Source organism: Danio rerio, chromosome 25 (genome assembly GCF_052040795.2).
Source record: "Danio rerio strain M-AB ecotype USA chromosome 25, GRCz13ab, whole genome shotgun sequence".
In the NCBI taxonomy this organism is placed as follows: Eukaryota; Metazoa; Chordata; class Actinopteri; order Cypriniformes; family Danionidae; genus Danio; species Danio rerio.
Window position 1 is genome coordinate 4,150,840 of NC_141045.1, and position 27,763 is coordinate 4,178,602.

General features: G+C 37.3%; 4 protein-coding genes across 37 annotated transcripts in view; 2 read left to right on the top strand and 2 right to left on the bottom strand.

Moving 5' to 3' along the window:
- metap2b (methionyl aminopeptidase 2b) overlaps positions 1 to 27,763 on the top strand; it is a 171,569-nt gene that overhangs the window by 9,359 nt on the left and 134,447 nt on the right. The window contains exons 10-12 of one of the 10 annotated variants that reach the window (XR_015525547.1): positions 1,469 to 2,169; positions 3,566 to 4,777; positions 5,326 to 6,173. The exons of 1 other annotated variant lie outside the window; for it this stretch is intronic. Coding sequence is in view for 1 of the 9 variants with exons in the window: in NM_199640.1 (NP_955934.1) it covers positions 1,469 to 1,584; positions 4,376 to 4,628 (369 nt within the window). In the remaining 8 variants the exon portion in view is untranslated. 10 annotated transcript variants of the gene reach the window in all.
- Positions 9,385 to 13,554, bottom strand: LOC147837633 (galanin receptor 2a-like). The gene has a single exon (XM_087311635.1). It carries the CDS (start codon positions 10,276 to 10,278, stop codon positions 9,385 to 9,387), a length of 894 nt encoding a protein of 297 aa, XP_087167761.1. The 5' UTR covers positions 10,279 to 13,554.
- The window catches only part of tmpob (thymopoietin b), a 51,331-nt gene continuing 33,073 nt past the window's right edge, over positions 9,506 to 27,763 (top strand). For 15 of the 25 annotated variants that reach the window (XM_087310768.1, XM_087310762.1, XM_087310767.1 and 12 more), the window contains exons 1-2: positions 9,506 to 9,570; positions 21,751 to 21,918. Coding sequence is in view for 1 of the 25 variants with exons in the window: in XM_087310766.1 (XP_087166892.1) it covers positions 21,886 to 21,918 (33 nt within the window). In the remaining 24 variants the exon portion in view is untranslated. Of the gene's footprint in view, positions 9,571 to 21,750; positions 21,919 to 26,240; positions 26,528 to 27,763 lie in introns of all 25 variants that reach the window. The other 10 variants (XM_087310765.1, XM_087310779.1, XM_087310780.1 and 7 more) reach the window with 2 other exon arrangements.
- Positions 16,753 to 21,139, bottom strand: pthlhb (parathyroid hormone-like hormone b). Its single transcript, NM_001043324.1, is given in 2 exon segments — positions 16,753 to 17,223; positions 21,033 to 21,139. Coding segments are annotated over 2 exon segments (489 nt in total). The 5' UTR covers positions 21,122 to 21,139; the 3' UTR covers positions 16,753 to 16,823.

Consider the following 27,763-nt stretch of genomic DNA (forward strand, 5'->3'; position numbering starts at 1 on the left):
ATATGTAATGTTTAATGTGTGAGGCAATGCAAATACAATGCAGGTAGCGCGATGCAAATGACCCACAAATAACGGTGCGACCCTATAATTGGTCCGGTTTACCGGGGACTTTTATTGCTAATGGACAAGTGTCCGTATGTAACTGCAGATAACTACAATAGGCGGCACTGAGTTCCTTTTCTTTTATCCCGCCGCATACGCATTAATTTATTTACATTTTTTTCCTGCTCGCTGCACGCAAAACAATGACCCCCAACCAACGAGAGTGATTCTAAACCCAAGAAAGATGACTGGATGAAAATATTGTTCAGGACCAATAGGTAAACATGAATTTTGCTTTAACTAGCGCATGACCGAGAGCCATATACCCCTCACCGTGATTGGCGGGTTCGTTCAACACAGTAAAGTGCTATACATATCAAAGTCATGGATCGCACTAACATTAAACTTTCAAATGAATGCGGGGGCCACAAAGTATCGTCCTGTGGGCTGCAAGTTTTAGTCCCCTGCTTCAGAATGTCTTTATTCACTCAGACGTTATATTGACGAATGTTGGAAATTGGTAGCCATTTACTTCTATAGTATTTTTTCCCTGCTGTGGAAGTCAGTTGCTACCAGGTGTTGTGAATTTCTGTAGTCTGGCTCACGGCACCAAACTGTTGTGAATTTCTTAGACGAGTGCAAAAAACCAGGTAGAACTTTTGGTATCTTCAAAGCAGAATCCTTTTAATAAGACACACACACATTCAGCGTCGCTGTGGCGTCATCGAAAGAACCTCTTAATTTGTACAACAGACACTCAGTTTAAATACATTTGATACATGTAGATGGGGACAGTCTCAAACAAAGCATGCAAATGAATTGTTGATGTCGGCTGGGTAACATGCCTTTCCAGGCCTGATCTCATCAGCATAAGTACCCATTCAGGATACATTTCAGCATTAAAACAGTGTGCAAATGATGTTCTGGAGATAAAAATGCCTGACCAGTTGACCGGCTTGAGAAGACAATAGACACAGCTGTGCTGTGAAACTTGACAATTTGCATTATTTTGGAGACCGTCAGGGCTCAGGAAACCAAGACATTTTAAGGTCTGTCACACCCTAAAAACAGCTTTTCAGTTATGTATAGATTATATCAATTTATATTCCCACACTAGTTTACCATATTTTTTAAAACACATTCTCTTTGTTTGCAAATTAAATTAAGGGAGAATAGTACTGCTTACTAATATAGAGAATAAAGTGACTGTGTGCTTTAACTTTGCAGAACCCAAAAAAGAGCTCTAATGGAAATTCATAGTGTATAAAAAGTACAATACAACCCCTTTAAAAATGACTGACCTCAACTTTTCGCTTTATGCCAGATCAACGTTTTTGAAGTCGTCCAGGGCACTGTAAAAGCAGTCATGTAGTGATGCTAATCTCTGTCTGACATTGTTGGTCATGCCGAATTTCCTCTTTTACAGGAAGGAGAGGTTTATGCCATCGAGACCTTCGGCAGCACTGGGAAAGGCATGGTTCACGATGATATGGAGTGCTCGCATTACATGAAAAACTTTGAAGTTGGTCATGTGCCAATAAGGTGAGAGTTGTGCCACTTCTGACACTTTATATTGACCCTGGCGTTTTGCAACTTGGTGTTGCTAAAGCAGTTCAAACAAGTGCGTATTCCACTGCCTCTGGAAGAGTTTTGAAGTTGACAAGCTCCATCCGTTTGTGATTGAACTGATGAAAACACCTTAATACCAGGAGGAAACTGGACCCTAGTTTCCATCAGGAAGTATGCGCTTGCAAACAGGATCGGTTCACTCTCAGAAAGAAAATAGTACTAATAATTAACCCACTTTTCATTCATTATTCATTTCTCCTTCAGTTGAAAATAAGTTTTTGAGGAAGACATGCAGGATTGAGCTCTACTTTTTTTTTTGAACTTCCAAATTAGTTGTAATGCAGCTTTAAATGATTCTCAAAGTGAGATGCAATGGTTTATAAAAATCCACAGCATAAAGCACGAGGGTATCTGGACACAGTCACAAAGCAGAAACTTGCAATGCTTGCCCCGCCTCCAAGCTCTTCTTTGATTGGTCGACTGCTTTGGAACTGACAGTGAGCTGTTCTATTATTTAGTTTTAATTTAATTAGTTATTAAAAATAAACTCCACATGGCGTCTAAATGCCTTGCGCATAAAGTTCACGCACATCAGTCAAGCGAGTGTTTACATTTAAAAACAATAGAAAATTAGCATGTTGGAAAGGAAAAACGCATTGTGTGTGAACCGCCCCCCTAGGCTGCATTTACACTGCACATCCAGGTAATGAATTGCAGTTTTATGAATATATTCGATTATGTTTGATAACCCGCTTACATCTTTTAATTGTGACTTGTATCTGATGTCTGTATTTATACTGCACGCAATTGTTTAATATTAGTTTATATTGTTTACATGGTGGATATGGTGCTTGCTCTGTCTTGTTAACATGCATAAATGCATTGAAGGCTGATTTATGCCGAAGTCCCTTTAGGGCAAGTCATTCCACTCGGCTGCCATCGTTGAAACACCTTTCCGGCAGTATGCCCGGCATTCTGTTTGAATGGGGAAACATTAAATTCTCCAGAACTACTAGCCAAGATTACGATTAAATTCCATATTACAAATAACCCAAAAATTTAAACAACAGCCGTCTCTTTTGTTTTATTTCTAAAATGTTCATATTACACAAAATCTGCAGAAAATTGCGTCTGTTCCAAGCCCCTCCCCCAGAGAATTGTCATTCTATAGCGATCTCTGATTGGCTCCTCTACTAGAAGGCGGGCATTATTCGCCATATAGCGATCACTTATTGGCTCAGGTACTAGAAGGCGGGGCTTCATTCGCTATATTGACAGTTACACATTTCCCTATTCAAAAGTATACGAGTGACACGTCTTGAGTATTTGTTAATACATCTGCATCAAGCGCACATGTATGATCTGGTGCAGCCTTCGCGAGGTCGCATACTTGTTGCCCAGCCTGACGCATGCCAAAAAATTTAACTACATGTCGCAACGTTACATAGCGCAAGCTCTGATTGGTCAGCTTAGTAGCGGTGAGGAGTGTGGGCGGTGCTGAGAGCCATTAGCCCGTTGGAGCAAGTGTTTACAAATGTCTAGTCCTGTAAAGGAGCTTAATATGGAAACTTTTATTTTGTTTTTATCTTATGATTAATGTTGTTGCACGTCTGCCAGTTCCCGCTTCTAAATGAGTAAGTTTTAGCTACTTGTACATCATGGTGGGTCACGGCTATCACTCGAGACAGAAGTATAAATTTGTCTTAACTTGTACTACAAGACAAGTGTATAAGCTTTGTATATGAATGTATATGCGATTTAAGGCCTTGGGGTGTTTGCAGACTGTTTAGGACTTTCACACATTCATTTTCAAACCGAGTTGACGTCATTCGATAACGTTACTAATCAGAAACCAAGTAATTTTTTTCCTGCTTACACATAGATGGGCTACATGGGATGTCTATGCCACATGAGAGGAAAAGAAAATCAGATATGGGCCACTTGAACCATGCAGTGTAAATGCAGCCTAAATGATCCCAGCCGAAGAATGAGAGTTCTATAATAGATTCCATTATAGAATCCGTTCCAAAGTTCGGAATCAATTCTTTGTTGGAAATCTATTACAGAACTCATTCTTTCTCTCTTGATTCTTAAGGGGCCAATCACAATGAGTGCGCTTTTTGCATTGAGAGGCACCTTTTTTGAATGGTTTACTAATGGCCTTGCGTTTTAAAGGCGTATTAGGTCAGTCGCGTCTTTTTCATTTTCGAATCAAATGAAAGCAGAGGCGGGGTTTCCGTTAAAATGACAGCAGTGTTGTCAAGGCTGCAGAGACTTGTGGTTGCTGTTTTGCGTTATCCAGAGCTGTATGACCTACAAATCTTGAATATCACAATCTTATTAAATATTACAATTATACTAATATCAGCATCAACACTTGCGCACTATACGCAGCTGATCCGGTCGTTGCCTAGCGACATAAAAAGCGCAGCACCCTTATTTTTTTCTTGTCCGCAAAAAGGCATTGTGGTGCGGCATGCGTTTTTGGAACGTTAGCATGTTCGCTATGATCGGCCCCTAGCTCATCAGAAGCTATTAATTTTTTGGAATGTACTCCGAGCCCTAGTACTTTTATCAAGCATTATAGATGCATTTTCTGAAGACAATTTTTTCTTTAGTGCTCGTTTATACAGCAAATTCAATGCCTTTTGGAAAATGTATTTGTGGTGGTTAGATTTGATAATATGGCGGGCCACCAAACATAAATTAATCTATAAGAAACACTGATTTAATTATCTCTTCTTTTTTTTTGTATCTTTCTCAGACTTCCCAGAGCTAAACACTTGCTGAATGTGGTCAACGAGAACTTCGGCACTCTGGCTTTCTGTCGCCGCTGGCTGGATCGCCTCGGTGAGACCAAGTATTTAATGGCGCTGAAGAATCTGTGCGACCTGGGCATCATCGACCCCTACCCGCCCCTTTGCGACACCAAAGGCTGCTACACGGCCCAGTTTGAACACACCATTCTGCTGAGACCCACGTGCAAAGAGGTGGTCAGCCGAGGAGACGATTACTAGGCCTCCACGCCACCAGTTTTTATGAATCTCTTCTTCGCTTTGTATGGAAGTCTAGCTGCTAGGTGAGGAAAAAAGCATGCCTTTAAAAGTCAAAATTAGGACTTACTAAATCTAAATATGACTTTTATAAAGGTTGCGTAAATTACATCGTTACGCCAGTAGGTGGCAACAAACAACTGTCTAAATTTATCACTTTATTAATTCTTAAATTATTATTCTGATTAAACATGAAGTCTTTATATGAGTTATTGTATTATTAACTGAAATTAAGGTTAAACACATGAATTAAAATGTTCTAATATAAAACGTATATTTACAATTATATATATTTTGTTTATATGTATATTTATGAAGAGTTCAGATGCAAAGACCTTAGTGACATCTGAACTTTTATTCTAAAGTGAGCATTTTTTCGGCCTCCATTGTTTACGCTTAAATATTTCTTATTAAAAGGAATTAAAATAACACATTTTTTTTGCCATAAAAGAGAAATTAAACGTACTCATTCTATAAGAAAATTTGTCACTCAAAACCTCATATATACATCTATATATGCATGTATGCAAATGTGTATATAATTGTAAATATAATATATATTTTATATGATTTATGTTAAACTCATATATTTAATCAAATTTTCAGTTAAAGACTTCATTTTATTAGATTATTTGTAAAGAATTAATGAAGTAACATTTAGTTTGTTGCCACCTACTGGCATAGCAATGTAATTTCCACAACATTTATAAGTCATCATTTTTATCTCGTAATTTAGACAATTTTGATTTAGTAAGTCATGATTTCGCCTTTTTTTTTTTTCCTTACCTGGCTGAAATGGGCTTCCATACAACATGAGTATATGATGAGGAAAGGCCTGAGTAGGTTCATGAGCTGTGCCTTCTCATTTTTAACATGCTAGTATTTGTATTAAAGCTGGATAGAGGTTTAAGTCCTCTAATAAAGATGTCCTCTTGTTTAACCATGGTGTAACTCACTGGCACAGATGTCTACTTATCGCCCACCCGTTAAGTGCACTAGAACCATTTTGTAAACAGTATGGTGCACTTTTCGTGATCAATATGAGCAGGGAAATGTGGAGTCACATTTGCAGATAATCTGGATTAGCTGTGTTTCACATTCGCAAGCGCATGTTTGTTTTCTTTGTACACCAAGCTTTATTAAACCTTGCCCTAAGAGAAATTAGGAAATGTTCATGTTTTGATTAATCCGTTTTAATCAAATATTGTCTTTCTCCTTGCTAGTTGGTATGTTTTGATTAAAAAGGCAGAGGATTAGATGTAACTGATTGAAATAGGCTTCATTTCTTTGCGCAAGAACAGACTTGAATAAGACAACCATAGCAAAATACTCATGCTTTCCTCTAAGAGCTGTTGCTCATAACAGAAGTGATGATTATACGTAAACATCTATATTTTGGCTTGTTTGGGTTTAAGCCTGTTTGAAATCATTCTTCTTTCTCGGAATAAAGCACATGTGGTGTTTTATTTTGAAGTGCAAATAAAATTTGTAAGAAATTTTGATCTGCAATGTGTGTGTTCAATGTCTTGAGGCTTCGAAATAACTTCATTTATATCAAAATCTTTCCAAGGAATTTCCAATTTCGCATGCGAGTCATTGACTAGACTGTAAACAAGATGGACGCTGCATACGAAATTCTGTCAACTTGTATATTAACTTGAAGGCAACATATTGTAATGCCATTGCCGTGTAACACTAAATCAATTATAATCCTTAATAACAATAGATAATAACTAAGATAGCCCGCCCACAGTTGAAATTCTTTTCACGCTATTCACGGCGCGTTCACGTGACTGCTGAAAAATTTTCCGTTAGGCTCGGTGTGGAGCTGCTGGTGAAGATTTCATGAAATGTAAGTATCATTGATAATTTATTACTTGCATTTACTTATACATAGCACAATAACAGGTTATAGTTGTGTATTCTTAAAAATAGTTGATGTATGGCAAAATTAAAACCAAAGACGCTTCAATTCCAAGCAAACAAACCGGAGAATTGAAAATTATTGACATAAGTTAACGTTAAGAAACCACAACATTAACAAAAATAATTTTAGAATTCACACAATTGATAGTTCTCTCATATAAATAAAATACCAAAGAAAATTGTGCACAGGAAAGTAATTATTTCTTATGTTATCTAGCCTCCGCAGTCCTCGAAGTTGTTCACCTCTAACGTTACATCGTTAAACCCATTCACACACATATTTACCCTGGGTAAATTTATGAATAAAAACATTTTCTTTTAAGTTGTAAGTAGATAATAATTTCTGGTTGATATATAGTTGATAATATATACGGCATATGTTTTACGCAGCGGTTGCCCTTCCAGCTGCAACCCATCACTGGGAAACATCCATACACACTCACACATACACACAATTTAGCCTACCCAATTCACCTATAACACGTCTTTGGACTTGTGGGGAACACCAGAGCACCTGGAGGAAAGTTTTAACGAGTGCTTATTTGAGTTACTGTTGCCTTTTACCAATGTTGGCACCAACAGCCATGCCACATTCAAAGTCACTTATATCCCCTTTCTTCCCCATTCTGATGCTCGTTATAAACTGCAGCAGATCGTCTTGACCATGTCTACATGGCTAAATGCATTGAGTTGCTGCCATGTGATTGGCTGGTTAGAAGTTTGCGTTAACAAGCAGTTTGACAGGTGTACCTAATAAAGTGGCCGGTGAGTGTATGATAAAGTTAATAAGGCATAGGTTACAACTTAACAATTTATTTGTATTATAAGGCATTGACTAAGATACTAACATCAGGAAAGATTAATAAATGCTTTTGTAGATGCTATTACATTGATTTACTGGAACTAACAAAAGGCCTATAAACAGATAGTCTATTTAGTCTTCCAGCATTTCGTGCCAAGATGAACAACCACAACAAATACAACCATCTGAATATTCTTAAACCCCTCTAAAAGTTTAAATAATAGTTATTTACAGTATTTTGCCCATGATATCAATATAGTGCAAGTTCAATATTAAAATATACAGCTGAAGTAATAATTACTCGCCCTTCTGTAATTATTTTTGCTTCTTCTTCAAATATTTCCCAAATTATGTTTAACAGAGCAGCAGGGCTCAACAATAAGACTGCCCGATGGCCCGGGGCCAGTGTGTGAGATGCTCGAGACAGTAGACCGGATTGTTACTGCCCCGATTGGGCCACTGATGCCCTGTCACTAAAGTTTAATTTGCCTGTGACTTTTTGTCAATTGCGTGCAAAAACAGTCAGAATCGAGAAACAGTAGGTGTTTTTTTTAAGCCTTGAAATGCTACTTCAAATGATTCTCGGTTCCTCTTATCTGATTGGATGTTGTGAGCAAGTTTTTTTTTTTTGTTACAACCAGTACAGCGAAGAGACAGCAACATGGCGGCAACATTAAGTGATGATGCTAAAGGAAAACATTTGTTTCTAACGTTTTGGAAGCAGATATTTACGAGGGTACACCACGACTAAAAAAAATGAAGTGATGTTTTGTACAGCTTGCCGTCAGTTTGGCAGGTCAGCCACCTTTTGTTTTGCAAAAAATTACCTGCACATTTTGCTACTTTTGTTTGCAAAACACTTTAATTTTTGCTCATTGTACATTTATTAACATTTTTAAAATATTACAATTTTAGATTTACAAACATTTTGACACATTTTCTTTAAATTTGTGGCTAAGATAAAGCTATTAACTTTTCTTGGAAAAAAATCTTATTTGTTTTATTTTGGCTTGAATAGAAGAAGTTTTTAATTTTTAAAAACCAATTTAATGTCAATATTGTTAGCGCCCTTAAGCAGTTTTTTTTTTAATTTTCTACAGAACAAACCATCATTAACAAACCATCGCCTTTAGATATCACTTTGTGAAGTTTATTTATAAACAAATTTCGAGAGGATCAAGTGCTTATGATTGTTCACAGCTGTTCCGACTTTAGCTAATATATCCTATCAGACGATCCTTAACTCACTATAAATAACCAGACTTTTCTCATCTCAATATCTTCGTCTTGAAGAAACCCCCACACCCAACCCTACTTTCCCTCCTTTCAAACGGGCGTCACGGTGGCCAGCGATTAGCGCTGTTGCCTCACAGCAAGAATGCCCCTGGTTTAATTCCTTTCCAAACCAGACGGCATTTCTGTGCGGAGTTTGCTAGTTCTCCCCGTGGTCGCGTGGGTTTTCCCCGGGTCCTCCGGTTTCCTCCTACAGTTCAAAAACAAGCACTCTAAACAATTAATGTAAAATATTTTAGCTAAACTCTGAGTACACCTTCAACATCCATATCTGACACTTAGCTACAACAAGCAAGAGGGGGAGTCATCGAGATCTACCTGAGCTCAAACTCCCCTCTCGCCTTGCAACGGGAGGGAGCCCAGGGCTCGAGGATCTTATAAGCTCAGGGCTCTCTCTCGGGACAGCACGCCAAACTAGCTTTACTATCAATCATCAGCTAAGTGTGAACTCTTGAAAAGCTGAATAGTGGTATCTTGAAAAATATGTGCTGTCATCATGACGAAGATAAAAGAAATGAGTTATTAGAGATGAATTATTAAAGCTATTATGTTCAGAAATGTGCTGAAAAATCTTTTCATTAAACAGAAATTGGGAAAACAAAACGTAAAGGTTGCTAATAATCCAAGAGGGCTAATAATTCCGACTTCAATTGCATCACAGTATATCGAATATTGGCTTCTAAATGAATCCAAATGTTCTCAGAAACTTTCCATGGTGCTGATGACCTGTGGATGGACCCGTTTCCTATTGCATCCGAACAACCAGTCTTTCTTTCTCCTGTAGCGTTTGGACAGCAGAACGTAGAGGACGGGGTTCACGCAGGGATGCAGATACTGGAGAACCGTGCAGGCGAAGTGAAACATCTCCCACGAGCGTCCGTGCCGGTAAAGTCCCAAATACACACACAACTCCAGAACATAACCAGGCAGCCAACACAATGAGAACGTCCCAGCTGCTGAAAACACCATGAGAGACGCCCGTCTTGTATTACGGGTGCTGGCGAGGGACAAAACTGGCCTCCTATGCAGAAAAACAGCCATACGTGCTGAGTTTACAGCAATAACCAGCATTGGGATTAGATAGTAAAGCACAAACTGGCTGAGGACGACTTGGTAGTGATGTTCTTGAGTAGTTGGCAGACAAACAGTGCAGTTGCTCAAACCCGGACCTAAGCTTTCTTTAGTGGCAAAAATACGCAGTGGCAAGCTTATAAAGAAACTCAGAGCCCAGACCAGAATAAACATGAGCACCACCAGGTCCATAGTTGGTGGACGATAGGGGTTGGTGATGATCATGGCACGCACCATAGATACGCCGCACAGGGAGTACGTGCTGGCGGCCAGAGAGAACGCCAGCAGAAACTGATAGACCTTGCAGGAGGTGTTGTTTAGGGGCCAGGTGAAAGTGACTGCCGAGTGGACGGTGAAGGGGATGAGAAGTAGCATGAGGAGGTCTGCCAGAGCCATGCTGAGGAGGAGAACGTCCAGGCGGTTTTTACGAAGGTTTTTGTGTTTGGCAAAGAGGGAGAAGGCCAGGAGGTTGGCGCAGAAACCAATGCCCACTATGATCCCACAAGTGCATGCAAAGATCATGCCATAGGGGTTTGTGGCGCCCTGTAAAAAAATGGAAGCAGTTCATAGTGTAAAATACACTAAATTAATGAATTTAAATTAATGAATCTGTATTTAGTGATTCACATTACGTTATAATTGCATTATGGGATGTTGATCTCTGCTCTGTCAACTTTTTTTTTTTGATGTTGAAAATTCAACTCTACAGTTTAAAGGGCCATGAAACCTCCTCGTTTCAGCAGAGTGTTTTCACACCTCTACTTTGGAAAAAGTCAGAAAAGTGGGCGTGTCCAGCTCTGTTTAGGGTGGAGTGTCGGAGGAACTAAAGAGGGATGGAGTGGGAGTGTATATTTGGGCACACGCTGAGTTTCAGAGTCAAAACACACAACCACGAAGTAAGAAAGTGATGGTGTTTACATGGACATCTGTAGTCGAATTATTTGCCAAATGATTAAATGGTGGACTTTAACTGCAGTTTGGCTCTTTCATTCAGGGAATTCATTCATGTCCCTCGCGAGAAACTAGATATTTGATTCGAGGAACTGCTCTAAGCGTGTATTTTTCATGCAATGTTTGATACCGCACGGCGAATGAGAGAAAAAAACCCTCCGCATTTCATGGAAACTTAGATGCACACGGCAGGTAGCGTCAGAAAGCCGCGTGTGTTATTCCGGTCACAAAATGCGGCGAAAATCCTACACAAGGTTAAAGTTTGGTTGTGGTGCTAACATGTTTACACTCGGTGTAGTAGTTAACTTAATTTGATATGAACAAACTGAATACACAAAGAGCACTGGTCGCTCACTTACCAAATCTGTAGAGACAGGACAATCACCAGCAACTAGAGCCGCGTCTTTATTAAGAGAGGACTACAAGCGAATCCGGATCTCAGCGTTTGCAGATGAGAACAGCTCTCAGGTAAACAATAATCCTCCTTAGACACGTAAGTTATTGTTGTCGAGCGTCGCGTACACTGTTAATCCACACGTGACTCCAGCTGAGCTCTCACAGAGAGAAAATGAAAACAAAACTTAACTGCAGCAAACTATAAAAGCAACACTTCACTCTTGTTTTGCCAACACAACGTGGCGTCTCTGTCGTCTAAACACTGTGACAGTAATGAATATTAATGAAGTTGCACAATAGAGCGCGCTGATTGGTTTAAACCAAGCCTTACTCATGCATTAATGCATCACACTGTAAGACGTAATAAGACACACTCTGGCACAGACGTCCAGTCTGCACGCTGGAATACACGCTATTATCTCATGGCCGTGACGCAACTTCAAAAATTAGTTTCAAACCGGAAGTACGAATTTGCTTGAAATAACGAAAAAACAACCAATTTACACTTTTTAGTGAAATATAGGTGTCCTAATAGTGTTTTTATCAGTGTGGGACACATATACGACTGTCAACAGCTCAAAAAATGTGTTTTGGTGTTTCGTGATTCTTTAACCAAGTGACTTTTATTGACATTTTAATAGTTTATACTAAAATACTGTATAAGAAATAATATACAGAGAAATAAGTCCGTAAATTAACAGAAAATATACAGTTCATTACAAAGTTTTTGTAGTGTAATATACATCACCAACTCAGACAATATATCACTTTAAACTATTAAAAATGTTAATAAAAGTCACTTTTTTGAACTTTTCAAGGTTAAAAGATGCTGGAAGAAAGATCAAATCCCATAATATGAATAATTTGATGTGCATGCCAAGCATTTGTGTGCTGCATACATGGGTTGTTTATTCAGATCTGACCAATCAGAAAGCGTCTCTACTATCTGTATTCTACGGTGGCCGAGAGAGCTTAACAAGCCGCAGTTTAAGAAAACACATGCAATTGCAAAATATGCCAGCAGATTTAGAAAAAATATTTATCTGTTAGACAGCACATGTGCTGCAAATCCTCACAACGCAAACACGCATTCTCACACAGTGAAATCAGTGAATAAAACGCACTGCATTTTCTCACAACGCAAACTAATTATGAAAACGTCTGCAATTTCTCACAACACTTTCAAATAGTGTGGAACACAATGGAAATATTTCAAGGGGACCCTAAAACATGACGGACCCAGCTATTTAGGTTATGGGCTGTCTCTCAATATGCGTTCTTCAGCGATCTTGTGTCCGTGTGTTCTCTTGTAACGTCATCATCGGCTGAAGTTCAGTTCCAATACTCAAGGCTGTAAGAACAGAGGACACGTGAAACTTCCCGGATGTGTTCTTGATATCGAGGACGCACTAATGCAGACTTGAGCACCGAACTCGCTCGAGAAGTCTCAGAAGTCACTGGAAGTGAAAAGCGGAGCATTTTATATAGGTTTATTATTAAGTTCAGAGATTTAACTTATGAGTGGGTGTTTATAGGGTGTTTATTTGCTGAAATTCCTATTAAAATCAGTTTTATTTTTATTGTGCAATGAATATTTGTTAAGTCTTTATGCATCATATATATTTTAAAAAATGTAAAAAAAAACAAAACTATAAATCGTTGTATGAATGCTGTAATGTTTTAAATAATTTTCCATTAAAAATGGTCACGTGACCATCAGGAAGAGCGCAGCATCTTATTTCTCACAGGACGCGTTATCTGTTCTCGTGGTCTCCTGAGTTCGTTCTTCCGAGGACACCTGGCAAGACCGGTCTCCACAAGAACGCAAGTCCGTTCTTTGCGTTCTTGGAATTGAGAAACAGCAATGGTTATTTAGGCCAGCGGTTCCCAATGGGGGGTCCTGGCCCACAAGGGATGCCTCAGCGAGCTCTGTGGGGGGCCAGGTCATAATGTTCCAGTTACTATGAGCATTTATGTGAAGCTGCTTTGACACAATCTACATTGTAAAAGCGCTATACAAATAAAGCTGAATTGAATTGAATTGAATATTTTAACATTTTTTTTAGCAGTGGACAATTAGGAGAACATTCATGTTGGCTTAGTTCATTTCATCCCCTGACTGGTCCAAAAAAATGGACAAATTGGACAGACACAATGCAGGAAATACTAAGATAGCCTGAACTATGGTTTTATTCCATTTTCCCTGAGCCCAACACAGTGCATTATCTGCGCCAAAGTTCTTGCTGACAAATGTATGAGGCCATCTAAATTAATAAGATATTTGCAGACGACTCATTCTCCACACCGCGACACGCCCAGAGCAGTTTTCGACCCCAAGGCGTAAAGGCTTACATTGTTTTGTTACAAAAGGCCTACTGATGTTTTGCTTTTATATTTTACATTAGGCTATTATTTGTGCATAAACATTCCTGGATATAGTAATAAACATACAGTTTGAAAAAAAAAATGGACGAAAAAAAATGTCATCCTTACTGCGAACTTATATGAGCGATAATAAACTAAATGTGGAGGGAGCTTTATACTATTTTATTATATAATATTTATAATATGCCAGGTTAAACGGGGGTCTCAGGCAAAAAAAAAGGTTGGAAACTACTGATTTAGGCTAATAAAATACAAAATATAACGGATCAAAAAATTAACAAACAAAAAACTCACCTTTCAACGATTACCTACAGCTTCAGTGAGCAGTAGTCAAGGAACAGCTGCATCTGTCACGTTTTTAGGTTCCGCTTGACATTGTGTTCCTTTATTTTGCAAGTGTTGTGAAAATTGCCGGTGTTTTCTCTATTTGTTTGAGTTGTGAGTAAACGCAGCATGTGTTCTGTGGAATGGTTGAAGATCTTTTCTTAATTTGCTGGGGGTTTTTCGTAATTGCATGTGTTTTCTTACACTGCAGCACGCTAAGCTCTGTCAGCCACCATATATTCTCCAAAAAATTAAACATGTTCTTTTGTATTATTTAATTATGTTTATAGTTTAATATCAAGATGTGCATGCTAGGTTTTATTACAGAAGGACAATAATAATAATAATAATAATGATAATAGTTGCACTTATTTAAAAAAATGTAATTGATTTAATCACATACAGACACACACACAATAATATAATAATATTATCATAGAGAAAAAAACTTACCACAAACTTGGGTTCGGAAGTTATTTCGGAAGGCTATTAAAAATGAAATGTTAAAGTAAAAAATAGTTACATGTAATATTTATAGTAAAACTAAGTTTAATTATTTGAATTATTAATAAATATCAAAAATGTTCTCACATATTTCCAGAGAAAATAAATTACTCACCATTTCATCTGTTCACTCAGATATCAGTGTATTCCAAAAAAAATATGTATTTATGGTCCCACAAATCATTTCTAGATTAAAGATATTTTTAAAAATGTAGAATTATAATTGCACTGTAAGAACAGAAATAAAACCAGCAGGGATTCACCAATTTCTTCTTTAAAATAAGTGCCGTTTACAAATGATCAATCGTGCCTACTCAAAAAGCGACTTGTCATGAAAGATTTTGTAGAAAGAAATGAGCAGATGTCATCTTTTAAATAAATGTGTGTCAATGGTTACCTGCTGTTTTTCCATTTCTCGTTCCCTGATTGGAGACTTATTGATTGGTGATTGATTTCTGGGCTTTATGGGTCTTTAAGGCATGACATGTGACCCTGTGCAGGAAGTTGACATTAGACATCGCATTTACTTCTCCATCCATTAGCATGTGATGTGTGGTGAAACGTGTATAATTGTTGTTTTGTCACACACTGATCGATTATTCCACCATCCTGAGTCAGTAGTTATGATTAAATAGCAAATGCATGCATACATTTACATTAATAATAAAAACTATGATTATCATAATGCAGATGAATCATTTTATTCAGCCGTATTATTTATTGCTCATCGGTTTATTAATTGAAAATAGCAGAACAATAACTGAAGTGAAAGAAAGGCAGAAAACTGAAATGTAAAAGATAGAAAAACATTTTAAAAAATGAATGTGGACTATCTAAAGTGCATTTTAAAAATCTCATCAAAATCAGCAGCATTGAGATACATTCAGGGAATAAATATTCCAACAATAAATTAAATATTATATGAAATGTTGAGTCTAGTTAATGCAAATTAGTTTGTATATGAAGCCATTTCTACGTATCAGTTTAGGCTCTAAGATACAAAAATGTTTAAGGAGTTTATAATAAAGAAAAAATACGTCCTATTTTCTTTTCTACTCTCTATATCCCATACCAAAAAACAGGCTAATTTTACATTTTAAACAGCAGTTTTACCATTGTTGAGTGATTTCAGCTGATCTAAGGGTGAGGTGGAAACACTTTTAGCTTAGCTTAGCATAGATAATTAAATTAGATTAGACCATTAGCATCTCAGTTAAAAAAAAATTTATTAAATAAGATAATTTTCCTATTGATAGCTTCTCTCTTTTGTAGTTACATCGTGTACTAGGACTGATGGAAAATTAGTAGTTGCTATTTTTTAGCCCGATATGGTTAGGAATATGCTCTCATTCTGGCGTAAAAATCAAAATCAGTGTAATAGTAACTTTTCATTTCATGAATTGAAATATTATCAAAACTCTTTTGTCATTTTTAATTGACGTGCTAATGGTCTAATCCGATTCAATGATCTATGCTAAGCTAAGCTAAAAGTGCTCCTGCATATCAAGATGTGCATGATAGGTTTTATTACAGAAGTACAATAATAATAATAATAATAATAATAACGATAATAGTTGCACTTAATAAAATTGGTTTAATCACACTCACACACACACACTATACTATAATAGTAATATTATTATTATTCCTAAAAGAAACAACTTATCAAAAACTTCCGAAGTTAATTCAGAAGGCTATTGTAAAATTACAGCTAAAGTAAAATATTGTTCTACTGTAAAAGTTGCTATTTTTAAAGATGTGCATGATAGTTTTTATTACAGAAGACAATAATAATAATAATAAAAATAATAATAATAATAATAAAAATAATAATAATAATAATAATAATAATAATAATAATAATAATGGTAATAGTTGCACTTATTAAAAGATTTAATTGGTTTTATCACACTCACACAAACACTATACTATAATAGTAATAATATTATTATTCTTTAAAGGAACAACTATTCTCAAACTTGAGTTCAGTCATTAATTCAGAAGGCTATTGTAAAATATATGATAAAGTAAAATATAGTTATACAGTAAAAGTTGCTATTTATTAGCCCGATGTGGCTAGTAATATGCTCTCTTTCTGCCGTAACAATCACAATCTGCATAAAAGCAACTTTTCATTTTACAAATAGAAAAACTATTAACACTCTTTTGTCATTTAAGCGAGATGCTAATGGTCTAATCCGATTCAATGATCTATGCTAAGCTAAGCTAAAAGTTCTCCTATCAGACCCGGAAATCAGCTGAATGGATTAAAAATGGTAAAACTAAACTGTTTAACCCTAGGAGAACTATAACCCCCCCCCCCCCCTTTCAAAAAAAAAAAGTGTTCACTGACAGCAGTTTTTTTCCATTGGAGTTCGCTAAATGTCTCTTCCAATATGCGTTCCAACTGATCATGTGACCACATCTCATTTGCATAAAGTCTGCTCAGTTTATTTAATGCTCCCGTCTCTTCAAATGGCCGTCAATGCAATCGTCCGTCCCTTTTATCACTCTCTCATGTGCATTTGCATTTGGAAGGCACACGCTCGGTCTCTCCTCCTGTCCCGCTCTCTCCATCGGCCCAAACACATCTTACTCTTCCTCTTCATGGCCGCTTTCAGTGGCTGCTCTTCATATGTCAGGCTCTTGCTGGTCTCCTGCGGCAGGTCGTCTCGCGTCCCAATACTCTCCATTTGATAGCCCAAGGGGATGTTTTTGGTGCTGCCGGTGTGTTTAGGGCGGGGCCAGGACAGAGTTTGGACACTCCCTTCGCTCTGATTGGGTGAGTCCCACACCTGAGCCGTGTGCACCTGCTCAAGCAGATCCTGGAGCCACATGCGCCTCTTCCGGTCATGCAGAGAGCGGCTCCTGTCGTGCATCATCTGAGCGTGACCGACTGAACGCCGTCTGGAACATAGACACAAAATTGACTTCTAAATTCTAAATTTGACATCTAAATTTGCAATGTTTATTTTATTTTATTAAATAATTAATAATTTATTCATTCATTCATTTTTCTTTGGCTTAGTCCCTTATTTATCAGGGGGCACCACAGCGGAATGAACCGCCAACTATTCCGGCATATGTTTTATGCAGCGGATGCAATTTGAGCCCCAACCCAGTACTGGGAAACACCCATACACTCTCACGTTCACACACACTCACTCATACACTAAAGACAATTTTGATTATCCAATTCTCCTATAGCGCAAGTGTTTGAACTGTGAGGGAAACCGGAGCACCCAGAGGAAACCCACGTGAACATGCAAACTCCACACAAAAATGCCAAATGGTCCAGCCGGGACTTGAACCAGCGACCTTCTTGCTGTGAGCCAACAGTGCTAACCACTGAGCCACCATGTTGCCTGGATAAATAATCAGTGAGCATTTGCTTCTGCGTTTCGAGTGGCAATCCTTCTGTTCACGTCAGCTTGATGGCTTCCATAGCAACTGCTGAGGAATATTCTTAACCACGCCCTTATTTCAGTTATAAGCACATCAACATACTCAAATAAAAGTCAGCAACTTCAGGTTTAAGGCGAGGCACTAAAGGCGAAAATTTTATTTTTTGTGAAGTGACTTTATTCTAATGTAAAGAAAACCTCCTAAATTACAATTTTAAGGGTTTATTTTAAGCTTTTACAATTTGTGTCTGTAGATTTCAGTTGAATAAAATGGCTCGTTTGGCTATAAATGTACCCTTCAGCAGCGCTCATATAAATAAATCAAGAGTTTTGAACCTGATTTTATCCAATGTTCAGATTTTTGTGCTTATTTGCATATTTAAACGTAGTATTTAAAAAATTGTAATTTAGAAAAAGTTTTTACTTTTTATGGCTGTTTGGAGTAGGGTTGTCCCGATACCATTAATCACCTTACGATACTATATCAGCTGACGTATCACAATACCAAATATATTACATTAATTGGGAAGCAAATAAAATATATTTTACCTGTTATAATAGCTTTACTTGAATTTAATTCATAATTCCTTTATTATTAAAATAATTATTATTAGCATGTCACTTCACCTAATTTTTTTTTCTTTTTTTTGTTTATTTTGCAGATAACTGACCAACAAAAAATACATTAAAATAAAGATACAAACTATACCAAATAAAATTTGTTGCAAAAAGAGCATTTTTCCAACAAAATTAGGCTTTATGAAGTGGTCAAAAAGTGTTTTAATGTTTCCTGTTGCCATTTTAAGTTTTTTATCTATTGTTTTTTTTCAGTCTTCTCAAGTGACCATCCAAAGTAATTAAAGCAGGGTTCTTACGGGTGCTGGAAATCCTGGAAAATGCTTGATTTTTAATAGAGTGTTTTCAAGGTTAGAAAAGTGCTTGGATTTTGGACAAAGTGCTTGAACCTGCTTGAATTTGCAGGGGTTGAAATTGTGACTGTTTTGGTTGCATATGCATACAATTTTGTCTATGTGACCTCAAAATATATTTGGGAGCATTTGTGCGAGTGCATAAATTGTTGTCGTGCGACCAGTTTACATTGCAAAATGTTCAGCACATGCGCGCATTTATGGAGCTAATAATAAGCCAAAACAATCTGATGTTGAATTGTGTTAAATTGAATTATTAACATTTGTAAGTTAATAATACTGATTATGTCCTATTAGAAATGTTTTTAATTCGTATTTTTTAACTTGATTATTGAGGCTAAATTGTCCATAGTGTTTGTGTGTGTGTGTGTGTGTGTGTGTGAATGTGTGTGTGGATGTTTCCCAGAGATGGGTTGCGGCTGGAAGGGCATCCGCTGCGTAAAAACTTGCTGAATAAGTTGGCGGTTCATTCCGCTGAAGGCGACCCCGGATTAATAAAGGGACTAAGCTGACAAGAAATTGAATGAATGAACTTGATTATTGAACTTCTGAAATTTAAGACAACTTAATTTTTTAAGTCAGATTTTTAAACCTGAAACGCCAATCCAATCACTGCAAAAAAATAGCAATGCACATGAAATATCATGAACGACTGATCATGAAAGTTTGGGACTACACCCAAACAAAATCTGACTGTAAGATCATTTCACAAGCGTACTTCATCGAATAACTAAAATTTTTAAAATGTATTTTTAAAATCATTTTGGCTAAACTATCCCAATAAATCTATGCTATAAAGTGCTCAGCAATTTTTTGTTTTTTAAAATAGCACAATGGATTTGTGAAAAAGTACATACAACATATGTAAACGTAATTAACCGTGGTTATTAGGTGCTGGAAAAGCATACAATTGCACCTTGAAAGTGCTTGAAAAGTGCTGTAATTTGAAGTTGGAAAAGGTGTAAGAACCCTGTTAAAAATTTCACTTTGTGAGTCGTTCTTCATAAGAGATTGCTGCGGTTGTTGTAGCTACTAAATCATATTGACAGGAACAGAACCGATTCAGGAGTGCGTTTGAAACGTCAGAAAACGTGCAACCTTAAAGAACTCCACAGACTATTAAAATAAAATGGTCTATTGTTGCACAAACGTGTCAGCATTTTAGTGACTACTTCACATGCAACCTTATGTATTGTGGATAGAATGTTAATGACAGTCTTTTGGAGCCACAGTATGAGTATTGCCATACTACCGGTAACCGTGCAACCCTAGTTTGGAGAATTTTTTTAAAATTATAGAGTGATAAAAAAGACGTTCCCAAAATCTCTTGTAATAACATCGACTCTTATGTAAGTAAATAAGTTAGTAAATAATAAATTAGAATAAAGAATTTGGGACCTAACTTCATCCAATGTTTAGAGTTTTGTTCTATAAATGTATGCAAATTAGTGCATATTTAATTCCTATTTGCATATTAATTCATAAATTTTCTTATTTCTCATTTATTGGCATATGTTTTACGCAGCGGATGCCCTTCCACCCAATACACAGCAAGAAGGTCGCTGACTCGATCCTCAGCTGGGTCAGTTAGCATTTCTGTGTGGAGTTTGCATGTTCTCCCCGTGTTCGCAGGGGTTTCCTCCGGGTGCTCCAATTTCCCCCTAAGACGTGCTATAGGTGAATTGGGTAAGCTAAATTGGCCATAGTGTATGAGTGTGAATAAGCGTGTATGGGTGTTTCCCAGTGATAGGTTGCAGCTGGAAGGGCATCCGCTGCGTAAAAAAATATGCTCGATTAGTTGGCGGATCATTCCACTGTGGCGACCCCTGATTAAAGGGTGTAAGCCAAAAAGGAAATGAATGAATGAGACATAAACACTAGAAATATTATACAAATTATTTATCTAATTCTTAATGTAATACATCTATACTTACATACACCAATAGTATAGTTTTATTAATATCTATATCCTGAGGGGTTTTATTCTCCAAAAAAAGGGTAATGTGATAAAAAGTGACTCCTAAAATCTCCTCTGTGGAAACTTTTGCTCTTTTTATAAAAAATATCTAATATCTAATGTTTAGATTGGCGTGCCAGAAAATTAGCTTGAGATTTAAAACATTTAAAACTAAGTGTGATACAAAAAAATTATTCTTAATGTAATCGATCTGAATTGTGGTGATAATTATTAGTTATTTTCCTGTTTAAACCTAATTCACTGTGCAAAAGTGTATTTATTTAGCATTGGCTTTCCGAAAAATGTGGCATCCTCTTCTATCACCAGCAGATGGCAGCCTCAATTCAGCTGTGTGATGCTTCATTATTCAAGATCTCGCAGAAATCAGTCTTCGGTGTTAATATAGTAAAGGAAGTCCTGACTTACTGTCTGCTGCTGGGAGCATTAGTGGCTCTGGACTGGATGGGTATCGGGATTGTTAGCAGGAACACAGCAAAGCCCCAGTGCCTTAACATACTGCCGGACAACTAAACACAAGACAGTTCAAAATTCAACATTTTTATAGTGTTTTGGTAGTATTCTGCATGTATTCCTTAGAAGTTTAGTTCATTATTATCATTATATTATCATTTGTAAATCTGCATATATAAATAAAACGCTAAACAAATATAGGAAGACTTTATTTATTGCACATTTTTTAGTAATTTACAGATGTAATTGTTTTAATGTTGTGTTTTGAAGGATACTATTACAAAATAACTTGACTTAAACTAGTATTTTTAGTAACTTTCAGAAATCATTTGTTTATATTGTGCACTGCAGAGTAAATAGCAAAAAATATATACATATAAACCTCAATATTTCATGAATGTTTACTCTTTTTGATACTTTTAACCATGTACATGCATTTAAAAATATACTTTTAATGTAAAAAAAATGCACTTGAATTTCTATTAGCTTGCACTAAAGTGAATTCAATTAAACTGTGCCCAACACATAAATTAAAATAGCAAATGAATAATTATTATCATTTAATAACACGAGGAATACTGCATTGAAATGCTGCTTACATTGAAAATATACTCACATGTAATGCTGTTTCTCAGTAGATCAGTTATTACCGCATGTTACTGATGTTTTACAGCTGTTGAAGGCCAGCATGTGTCTGTACATTCATTAAACCGCGAGCATCAGCTGAAATCAAGCATGTTAATATGTCCAAACTCCAGTGGTCCAGAAGAAAACCCGTCCTGTGTGTCCGTCCAGAGCTCTTGAAGGAATGATGAACAGATTTATTGCACCGCTGGGTCGTGTAAGTCCCCTTTGGTGTTCAGACTGGTATGGGCAGCAGGCGTTACAGCTGTGTGTGTGTCTGCTGCCCATGAGTGCCAAAGTGTATACCAGACTGACAAACCACACACACACTCCAAGAAATGCACAGGGAGACACCTTCATTGGAAACAGGGTGGTACACCGCCCTCTCCCACTCACAAATACACACACACACACACACACACACACACACATGCAGAGCTCAGATTTGGCCAGTAGGGGAAGCATTTCACAAAGCGGGACCAGTGATCTCTTCTAAATTTTGCTTGTTTGATTGTACTTTTCTTTTAAACTGGTCCTTTATATAAGATGCAAAATAAGTCTGAGCTGTCCCCAGAGTGTGTGTGGAAGTTTCAGCTCAAAATACCACACAGATAACGCTTTATAACTCTTTGAAGCTGCGCCTTTTAGGCTTTGAGCCAAATTGTGGTGTTTTGGTGACTGTCGCTTTAAATTCAAATGAGATTGTGCTCTTTTGAAAAGAGGGCGGAGCTACAAATGCCTGTGCATCAGCATAGCGGCAGATTCAAAACAGGATCCGTGTTATCTGTGTGAAAAGCTAAAAACGTCAAAAGAAGTGTCTTAGAATCCATCAGTCTATGGAGAATACAGTGTTCATTTGTGCATCCTAAAACTCATTTATAATAATTAGTTAGGGGGACTTTTATTTTACATTTCGTTAACTGTGCTGATCCTAAACTTCCGGGTTTCTTTCCACCGCAGCCTCACTTATTTCGTTTTTTAAATTAGCAGCAATGTGAAATAAGCGTATGAGGCACGGACTATTTGCAACAGAAAGGAACCAAATGTCAGGGTTGGTGAGGGGAAATGGGGGAAAAAGGAGCGAGGACTCAAGTGCAGGAAAAATGGGAATTTATTAAATAATAATAATAAAATAAAATGCAAAATAAACTACCCCGAGGGGGAAAACATTAACAAAAAAAATGCATACACATACAAACAGGACTGGGCAGGCTGGCAAGGATGAGGACTGGAAACACGACAGGACAAGACTTCAAACAACAACATGTGATGATGAACTGGCACAGGACAGCAAATGTGAGGGGTATATAAACTGTAGAAAATTAACAAGGAGGGTGGGACAAGACAATAGACGGGAGAGCGCATGACACAGATAGACAACACAAGCCATGCGCTCACTTAACAGGACAAGAACATGCAGCCAATGAGAGAACTCATTAACCGCAAGTTCATGACAACAAACACAACACTGAAGCACATGATAAAAGCACGTGACCACAATGTAAACACCGAGCCACGTGCTTTGAAAAGAGACGCAAGACACGAGCACACGATAGAACACCTTACCGTGCGCTCACACATAAGCAACACGCATGCTTCATCTCAGCGCCAACCAAAACTGAAACCAACTAGACGGAGGCGCTGAGAATAAAGCAGCGCGCTGCTGACAAAACAAACACAAACACTAGTACAAGAGCCACATCAAGCGGCAGCGCGCACACTCTGCGTACACCCACGATGGCGCGCGCACGCACGCACGCACACAGAGACAGAAACAGGACCAGACATGAGTAGTGTCAGAGCTCTGCCACCAAAACAAGAATTTACAAGACCAAAGTGGCAGAACCCAGGGTGTAGCTAGACCAGGGGTGGGCAAACTTGGTCCTGGAGGGCCGATGTCCTGCATAGTTCAGCTCCAACACTAATCATACACACCTGAACATGCTAATCAGTGTCTTCAGGATCACTGGAAATCCATAAACAGGTGTGTTTGATTAAAGTTGGAGCTAAACTGTGCAGGACACCGGCCCTCCAGGACCGAGTTCGCCCACCCCTGAGCTAGACTCTAACTGAACGCTACTGGTTTACAGAGTATTGTCACTTGAAAATATATTTGGTTCCACACACGAACCCATGAAACAATTAAGTTAACTTATTAGTTAAGTGGATTGAACATAAAACAATTAAGTTGTTCCCAAAAACACCTAAAAAAGTGTGTTGTTTTTGAATAAGTAGCTTGAACTACTCAAATTAAATTGAGGAAATGTTTAAATATCAGCTTTTGGCATTTCATTCCGGAAATTTTGACGGTTTCGATTATTTATACGCTGCCGAATGCTTGATGATCATGTTAACTTATATGCGTGTAAACAACAGATCATGAGAAAGTAGATTATCTTCTCGTTTTATTAGCGCCCCCTATTGTATTGAAAAAAGCACTATTTTAGAAAAACATTCATTCATTTTCCTTCGGCTTAGTCCCTGGTTATCAGTGGTCGGGTCGCCACAGCGGAATGAACCGCCAACTATTCCAGCTTATGCTTTACTCAGCGGATGCCCTTCCAGCTGCAACCCATCACTGGGAATACTTCTGACTGTAGAAATGAAAATAAATCCGTTGCATACTGTACCATCCAATACTAATCAAAGGAAACTAATTGGTCAGGTGGACGCAGTCTGCTGTGTTTGGATAGTCAACCACTTCATTAGTCCATTACTCAGCTTACAGAAGTTACAGTTACCGAAATGTAAAATAAAAGTCCCCCTAACTAATTATTAGAAATGAGTTTTAGGATGCACAAATGAACACTGTATTCTCCATAGACTGATGGATTCTAAGACACTTCTTTTGACGTTTTTAGCTTTTCACACAGATAACACGGATCCTGTTTTGAATCTGCCGCTATGCTGATGCACAGGCATTTGTAGCTCCGCCCTCTTTTCAAAAGAGGATCTCATTTGAATTTAAAGCGACAGTCACCAAAACAACACAATTTGGCTCAAAGCCTAAAAGGCGCAGCTTCAAAGAGTTATAAAGCGTTATCTGTGTGGTATTTTGAGCTGAAACTTCCACACACACTTTGGGGACAGCACAGATTTATTTTACATCTTATATAGGACCAGTTTAAAAGAAAAGTACAATCAAACAAGCAAAATTTAGAAGAGATCACTGGTCCTACTTTGTAAATTTCTCCCCCTGCTGGCCAAATCTAAGCTCTGCATGTGTGTACTCAGTGGATGCCCTTCCTGCTGCAACCTAGTACTGGGAGATACACTCTCACATTCACACACTACAGCCAATTTATTTTATTCAATATATAGCGCATGTGTTTGGACTGTAGGGGAAACCGGAGCATCCGAAAGAAACCCACTTTAACACAGGGAGAACATGCAAACTCCACACAGAAATGCCAACTGACCTAGTTGGGACTTGAACCAGCGGCCTTCTTTCTGTGGGGCGACGATGCTAACCACTGAGCCATCGTGTCGCCTCTAAAAACACATTAACAGAAGTTAAATGTCTATTCAAATGGACAAAAGATACACACTAACACCAAAAAATATCAGCATTGTACTGACCACCTAGCATTGGTCTTTAGCTGCATGGAAATTGTATGCAGTAACTCTGAGGAACATTATAGCTCATAGCTGAGACCATGAGACCCTCCCTTCCCAAAACATGGGTGAACCAGGGTGAAGAAAGTAAACAGTTTTGGCTGACCACTGTCCCAAGAGATTATGACCATAACCTCAGTGAAATCAAGCCTGTGGGTGGGTCCGCTCGCCTCCTAAGCAAACGTAATGGTCAAGGTGGTTTTCAAGGAGCCCACAAAATAGCACCGCTTCATATATGGGTCTCGGGGCAAGAGGTTCACAACATAACTAATGCTCATCAACTACAAATTACTTCTGTGCGACACTAAAATATTCCATATATTTCCATGTTTATGGGGCAGAGCGTACATTGGAAAATAAACTGTCTAAGCTTTCAAAAGATGTTTTGCTTTTTAAAAAATAGAAATTTACACTCAAGGCCACTTTATTAGGTACACCTGTCCAACCGCTTGTTAACGCAAATTACGAATCACCTAATCACATGACAGCAACTCAATGCAGTCAGTCATGTAGACATGGTCAAGACGATCTGCTGCAGGTCGAGCATCCGAATGGGGAAGAAATGTGATTCAAGTTACTTTGAATGTGGCGTGGTTGTTGGTGCCAAACGGGCTGGTCTGAGAATTTCAGAAGCTGCTGATCTACTGGGATTTTCACGCACAACCATCTCTAGGGTTTACAGTGAATGGTAGAATCAGAATTTAGCACCAACAACATGAAAGTATGAATCCATCCTGCCTTGTATCAGTGGTTCAGGCTGGTGGTGGTGGTGTAATGGTGTGGGGGATATTTTCTTGGCACACTTTGGGTTCATTAGTACCAATTGAGCATCTCGTCAACACCACAGCTTACCTGAGTATTGTTGCTGACCATGTCCATCCCTTTATGACCACAGTATACCCATCTTCTGATATCTACTTCCAGCAGGATAACACACCATGCCATCTCAGACTGGTTTCTTGAACATGACAATGAGTTCACTGTACTCAAATGGCCTCCACAGTCACCAGATCTGAATCCAATAGAGCACTTTTGGGATGTGGTGGAACGCGAGATTGGCATCATAGATGTGCAGCTGACAAATCTGCAGCAACTAAGCGATGCTATCATGTCAATATGGAGCAAAATCTCTGAGGAATTTTCCAGTACCTTGTTAAATCTGTTAAAGGCAGTTCTGCAGGCAAAAGGGGGTCCAACCCGGTAATAGTAAGGTATGCCTAATAAAGTGGCCGGTGAGTGAATATTTTTATTCAGCAAGCATTTACTGAATTGAGTGGCGATAAAGAGATTTTTAATGTTGAAGTTTTCATTTATGATGTTCTTTTAAACACTTTATTCATCCAAAAACCCTAAAACAAATTTGTATTATGTTTATAAGAAAACAATGTTTTGAGCTCAAATAAATATATTAGAATCATTTCTGAAGACTGAAGTAAACATGTTGCTTTAAGTTTCTCAAAAAATTATATTTTAAAATAGAAACCACTATATGAAACTAATAATATTTCACAATATTAGCGTTTTTACTGTATTTTTGGTCAAATAAATGCAGTGCTGGTGAGCATAGGAGACTTCTTTCATAAGCACTAGCAACGTTTTGAGTATTAGTGCAAGTTTTCCTCACACAAAACTATTGTATAACTTTAATGAACGCATGAAATGTATGCTGCTAGAATTTGATAGACATGTTAACCATAGAGACCTGTTAACTATTCATGCTACACAGGAAAAATAACAGCATACGAGTCTGGAATATGAGGGGCGGTGACAGAAATGACGACAAAAATTAGCATTTTTGTCACATCTAATTTTCTCAAGTTTTGGGGTCTGCTGGAACTGTTTAGAGTGTATATATTCAATATTTTGTAGGCTGTGTTTTTTCATCTCTCCTACTCATTCGTCAAATAAAATATGCTGAATTGTGATAAAGTAGTAACTATTTAATATCTGTAATTAAAGCCACTAATTCTTAAGCATGAAGTGCTGCAATTTAATTTTATTTCTTATTGCACACCAAAAAAGAGACAAAAAAAACACACACAACAAAAGACCAACCATTTAAAAGTACTTTAATTGAGAAGCATTTTCTAGACAAGTAAAAAATGTAAACAAAAAAATATCTTGCAATTTGGTAAAAAGAAATGTCTTATACTTCAAACCAAAAAATATTATTTTACTTGCTCCATTGGCAGAATACATATATATATATATTAAAAAATATATAATTTATAGAATATTTTTATTTATTTATTTATTTATTTCATATATTTTTTATTCATTTTATTTATTTATCTCATTTTAATTTTATAATATTTATTTATTTATTTCATTTCAATTTTATTTATTTTTATTTATTTATCTTCTTTCGTTTTTATGAATTTCTATTTATTTATTTATATATTTAATTTTTATTTATTAATCTTATTTGTTTTTTATTTATTTATTTA

Coding starts and splice junctions, on each gene's coding strand:
- LOC147837633 (XM_087311635.1), bottom strand. CDS start 10,278: ATGATCTTTGCATGCACTTGTGGGATCATAGTGGGCATTGGTTTCTGC.